This window comes from Thermoascus crustaceus (assembly GCF_041956765.1).
Source record: "Thermoascus crustaceus strain CBS 181.67 unplaced genomic scaffold VTN00scaffold_3, whole genome shotgun sequence".
NCBI classification, from domain to species: domain Eukaryota; kingdom Fungi; phylum Ascomycota; class Eurotiomycetes; order Eurotiales; family Thermoascaceae; genus Thermoascus; species Thermoascus crustaceus.
This window is the reverse complement of record NW_027192529.1, coordinates 619555-625678: the sequence shown is the minus strand read 5'-3', so window position 1 is coordinate 625678 and position 6124 is coordinate 619555. Positions and strand designations below refer to the sequence as shown.

The window sequence follows — 6124 nt, the reverse complement described above, 5'->3', positions numbered from 1 at the left end:
TGCTGAAACCACTCTTTAATAAGCTTTGGATCCTCACATGGAGCCCGTTGATGATCATATCTGCGGCTATATTTGGATTTGAGCTCATGGTGGCGATTGATAAATCTTCGGACCCAACATTGGCCAACAGTAGCTGGTGCATTTAACCGGCTAGATAGTAATAGACTGGCCATATCTTGTACAATGGTGATTCGTGGTGGTAGTCCCTGTTGGTTCATTGATAATATCCATTTGACAAGCATAGATTCTTCAGTGGTAGTGAGCTTTTTGCTGTTTGGTGTTGCATCTACGCGTGCAGTACGCCCGCGTAGGCGGTGTTACGATCGGCGCTGCCCAACGCAGCATTGCATAATGGATATTACCCCGCAAGAGATAGAAGCCATCGCAGGCATCACATGATTATGACTAATCAATGGTATACAAGGACAAAAAGGTATACGGTATACCATCGGGTATACAACATACCATCGGGTATACAGTATACCATATGGTATACCAATACCCACAGAGGGACTATGTATATAAAGACGCTCCTTAACCATGGGGATTAGGACCCTGTGGTCAACTCAAATAGCAATCCTAGTGGTAACATTGCTAGTAACGACCTACTACCTATCTTTTCCCTTGTCTTCTGTCCTTCAAGATAAACCCAACGAACCTCCGCCTAAGAAGCCTTAGGCCCGTCGTTACAGGCGGTGGTAGAGTGTTGAATGTGGCACATTATATGCCTGTGCAGCAGCCCGTATGCTTTTAAATTGACCATCATTGAAAGCTTTAATTGCAAGCAAGATATGGCCCTCTTGATGAACTGCTGAATCTGCTGTTTTGCGTGGCATTTTGGTGGTTGAAGTTGATGAGCGCGTCGCGTAGTTTGGTGGGGTGTTTCGCTCGGTGATGTGTTTCGCTCGGTGATTGATTACGTTATCAGGACACGTAGTTAACCCGTGTCCCTCTTACCGAATACACACTCGCATTCCATCAGCCATTACCCCTCATGTGATCTATTCGGGCTTCAATTCAGGTATAATTTCATGTATTATGATGTTTAATTACTTTGGATAGCCAAAATCATTGGTTTTAGAGCAGTAATCTACCAAGCCGCTAATTTGCAGGGAGTAACAAAAGATAGGTATGGTTGTCTACTGTCGCTAGTAGGTACCTTAGATAGCCAATTCAATAGTGTTACCATGCTGCTACTGTAACAAAGTGCCACTTGAAATGTCGCTTTATTTCTCTATCCCAAACAAAAAATTGTTAATTTATCGCGTTAGACCATCACTTACTTCCTATCCACACAGGATAGGATGAAAGAGGCAAAAAACATCGATGCAGCGGTAGAAATATAATACGACACCTGCAAGATTCGAACTTGCGCCCCCGAAGGGATGTGATGATTCGTACCAAACGGTTCGAGTCACACGCCTTAACCACTCGGCCAAAGTGCCGCTTTTGCGGGAAAGAGGCAAAATAAAAAAATCCAAATGCATTCTTCGCCAACTAACTGGAAAAGCGACGGGGTGGCTCGTAGATTTTTGATAAATAGGTCACACTACGGTTGAGATCTCTGCGACGGCCGTCCCATTTCCTCTTCTGGATCTGGCCGCTTTAATGAGGGGCGCTCGAGGAGTTGCGCAGTGGGTGCTCAGGAGTATACCAGAGCGCTCGGTGAGCGCTCACTGAGTAACCACTGAGTATGACGTGATTCAGCTCAGCAGCTCACCTGGTCTTTATATTGCCTACATGGCCACGTTCGAAGGTTTACACCATACCTCCCTAATGCCCCACCCGCCTCTTTGCGATGGGCTCACAAAAATGAAGGGCGAAGAATACATACTTTTGAAATCCTTGTCACTGTGGTAAAAAAGGCAGACCGATGGAAAATGAGGAGACCAATTCACCGATCCCGCCCGATTTAGGACCATCCTCGGATTTCCGTGGGCGTTATATAAAGATGCCACCCGTCTCCCCTACTGGTATCCTTCTTCTGTAAACCACTCTTGCTTACTTTGGCGCATATAGAGCAATCGCCCACAAGTCATCATATACATCTTCTTTTGCCACAATACCCTCTGAGTTATTTCTTCATTGTTACTGCAATCCGTAATCTTTTATTTTATAGAATCTTACGGCCTGGAGGGACGCTGTACCACGGGCCAAGGAATCTCGGCTGGAGTAGCAAAGACAAAAACGGAGAGCTCTTCGTAAAAACAGGAATTATGATGGAGAAACATGCCGGGAACAGGACGCTATCCGGAACAGAAACAAATATACAGAGGAAGGCAAGAGATTGCAGAACAATACCCTGCGATTATATAAATTGGGTGTTCACCATCCAGAGTCATCCTCTATCTTTGACTTCTGTATACATATAGCTGAATTGACCTGGCAGGTTCTTAACTGAAGAGAAAGATTGGCCGGAAGAAAAGGATCTCCAGATGGGACAACCGGCACCAGACCTTGTGACTATCAAAGAGTTCTTGCATTGGTATATCCATTCAACTAAGGGCAGAAAATTTGACAAACCAATCATATCAACCATGTCAAATCACGCGGAGAGGCTCTTTGCTGGTCTGAAAAGGGTCACAGGGTCTGAGATTACGAAGGAGGATCGTGAGGAAGTCTTTCATGTAGGTCATCAAGCTATTAGAGTCAGCATTATTTCTAACACAGACAGTGGATCACATATACCTTGACTGAAGAAGGCATTATACAAAAAATTGAGCCACAGAATTTCTTTTCACAAGGCAGGATTTTATTCGTCTCATGTCATCATTTTGGACAGAAGATGATCCAGTTTTCATCCATGGATGGATGAAGGTCCAGATCAGCTTTGCCCTGCAGATCTATCTTTTCACAGGGGCAAGGATTGGCACCTTTATTTTTCCTGCACACCTTAAGGCTGAGAGAGGTCTTCTTTATGAAGTGAGTGCAGCCACTCTGGGTATACAGCAATGTCTCTAATGCCAAATAGCACATTCAGCTGGTTTTATTTCGCGCTGCAGGTGTACACTGGAAAATTGGGTGGCAAGTAGACCAGCACTGGGTCAAGAATAACTGAAACGCAGAGTACACTGTGTATGTCTCCTTCTCTTGTCATGTTCTCACATCTTCCCATGGCCCTGCTGAGTGTTTATGTCGGCATATGTGACTGGAATCTGACCGCAAATTGCATTTAGATTCGGCACTGCAATTAGGGACCATGACAGGCCACAGTTTGCCAGTGCTCTCAGTCTTTTAGCTCTTGCCTTTGCAGATAATGTTCTTTTTGGGTTCAATTCTCCCGAGGACCTAGACAAGCAAGAGATCCCTGAGGGGGAAAATGAGCTCCCACTAAGATGGAAGGATGATGCAAAGAAGAGATGCATCCTAAGGAATGTCACTGATGTCACTGTTGATGGTGTCACTGAGGATGCTTTGACTGAAAATAGGTTCAATTATTTTCTCCATGCCATCTTGAGAAATGCGGGCTATTACAAGGGTGCTAGCGTCCACACTATCCACCATGCGCTCAGAAAAAAAGTCAATAGTAAGCCAACTGTCGATGGCTAGATCTTCACCACATTTTGATTACCATAACTGACATTGGCTACAGGTAGGTACACAGAGGCAGAAGTCGCTCAGATCTTGACACAGAAGGACACAAAGGTCTACGGCCAAAAGTATGTTGCACACTGTTCATCAGTCGACCCGGTTGGTGCAATGCTCAAGAAAGTGGCGGAGACGAGCCATATAGAATATTTCCAAGGATTCAGTCAATTCCATGAGCGCGGCCTGCCATGTGAGCTGCCTGCCAAGGAGCAAGAAAGAGTCCTCCAAAATCCTGAATTATTGGAGATGGATGCTGAAATACAAAGACTGATTAAGAACAACGCAGATCATGATTCAATTAATGAGGCAAGAGTGAGGTACCGTGTCGCACTGACCCGTCTGCGCGTAGCGACACTCAAACATTATCAGACTGAGTGGGTCCAAAAAAGAAGAGACTGGAAGGTTTTGACCAGGGGTAAACAACAGCCCAAATATTTTGAGAAGACTGATTGTATCAGAGCGCTCTCCCTGATCATGCCAGAGCTGGGCCGCCTGGCGGCCGTAATGTCTTCTGAGGAGACATTACCTTTTGAACAGAAGCTGTTATTTACCAGGGGTCTAGTACGGCAGTGTACCCGGAATTTTGAGGTCATTTACTGTCCAGGCGAAGAGCCTATAGATGGCAGATGCCCGGCCAAGGGTTGTGGGTTTTTTGTCAAAAGGTGAGCAGGCACCAGTAATGGAGGGGCTAGAAAGCTAACCCATCCAAATGCAGCCTCCTGGGACCTCGGAGAAGCAACCACATACATGCCTGTGTTTGCAAAGAACTGGCCAGGAGTCTGGGAAAACCTGAATCAGAACTGGAATACTGCTATGAATGCTTCAATTGGTTTCATGATGCAAGTGAATGGGAGCAGCACTGTTGGAATCATATAGAATCCATAAGAAGTCTGCACTGTGAACTCATTACTTATCGCCACACACTCATTCGCCCAGCCTACTGTCCTTGGTGCCTTGGCAACAAGACCCTTCCTGCATCCTGGAGAATGCAGTATTGGAAACAAAGCAATGAATTAAGGGGCCATATTGAAGATGAGCATATCCAGGTGACATGTTGGCCAGCACCATGTCCACACCCTCTTTGTGACCACACCCTAGAGAATGAGACAGCTTGTCGCCGACACTTGCACAATATGCACAGCCTACAGAAAAGCATCTGGATGCTTTCTGCCAAGCAACAAGGAAGAAAGACTCGCACCTCTCCTGACAGTATCAAAGGATACAGGAATAGTAAAGGTGGGAGCAAGATGGTTCAAGGAGGGTTATGTATGACTGGAACCCCCCGGGGTCATAAAAGACACCTTTCTACCTCCTCTGATGGTGCTGAGACGAAATGTTGAAGAAGAATTCGGTTTATCACATGGCAAGCTCCATCGCTACAAAGTCCTCGACTAACTCCCCATCTGAAACCCGGACCTATGTGCTTCATACAATGGCCTACAACTAAACTGAATCCTACTGATACTCCATTGACATCAATTTCAGGCATCAATAACAAGGCTGAACTGACCAATGCTTCTACTCTATCATCGGCATCCACCTTAATGGATGGAAGTACAGAAGCCATCCCAGTTGATCCGCGAATTTTACAATGGGAATTTTTTGATAACAGCCCTGTCAATATTAACAAAGATAGGAACTGTGTAAGATGATGACTATGACTATACTCGTTCTGGCCTCCATAGTAACCAGGTCGAGGAAGCAGAGCTGCTTCAGGGAACTGTCCATTCTGACAAACTTCACAAGAGAATTGGAGTTGCACATATTCGAACGGATACCGTACATACCGGTCACCTTCAATGGTATCTGGACTTCCACAGCCCAGTCGCCAAGATCTTCGGTGAAGAAGAACCCCCATCGTGATCATCATCTAGACACCCTCACTTGCATTACTCGAACAAGACATGAGAACGAAAGCAGTACACCACCAGGTCCACTGAGACAAGCTAGGGCGAGGACTAATATTATGGCGCGATTTTCTTTGAAAATAACATGAAAGGCCTTTCTACTCGGAGGAAGAAAACTTCTGAGAGAATCTTGGCTTCTCTGCGTTGGCAGAATTTGAGTATGTAGCAGCTTCCACAATACCCAACATAAAGAAATAGAAGAGATTTTTTCTAGCTTAACTGAATATATGGCGACGGTTCTTTACTGTCAGCCGAGTATTACCACCATAACCTAGCGGTATGCCAAGAAGCCTATCAACCTAGTCAGCACACACCGATCCGGATCCTTCGAAGGGCAGAATCCCTGCAATAAAGGAATCGTACTGCCTATACCCATGGTCACCTATTATAACCCTCCTGCAATACCCTTTATATTGCATCGATATATCATGTTTTTCAGGATTGATTGATATTTCCATATTCGGAAGGTTCTAACCCTAATTCCATGAGATAAATAGTCAGCTAGTTAGGTAGATTCGAATAATCAGAGCTTTCATTAACGTAATTCCCTGCCGACCGGAACACCCGCCCGAGCGGAACACCTCACGAGCTTCCTCAACAGTGTCAGAATCAATATTATTTAACCACTT

General features: G+C 45.2%; 1 protein-coding gene and 1 non-coding gene across 2 annotated transcripts; one reads left to right on the top strand and one right to left on the bottom strand.

The window, feature by feature from the left end:
* Positions 1-1348: 1348 nt before the first annotated feature.
* On the bottom strand, positions 1349-1445 carry VTN00DRAFT_t86. Its single transcript has one exon. It is a non-coding gene; the product is annotated as a tRNA-Ser (tRNA).
* Positions 1446-2537: 1092 nt separating this feature from the next.
* VTN00DRAFT_5412 (uncharacterized protein) lies at positions 2538-4464 on the top strand (the record flags this gene model as incomplete). Its single annotated transcript, XM_069431941.1, has 6 exons — positions 2538-2627; positions 2858-2922; positions 3177-3526; positions 3593-4149; positions 4208-4250; positions 4304-4464. The coding sequence occupies 6 exons, from the start codon at positions 2538-2540 to the stop codon at positions 4462-4464; spliced, it is 1266 nt and encodes a 421-aa protein (XP_069287849.1).
* Positions 4465-6124: the final 1660 nt, after the last annotated feature.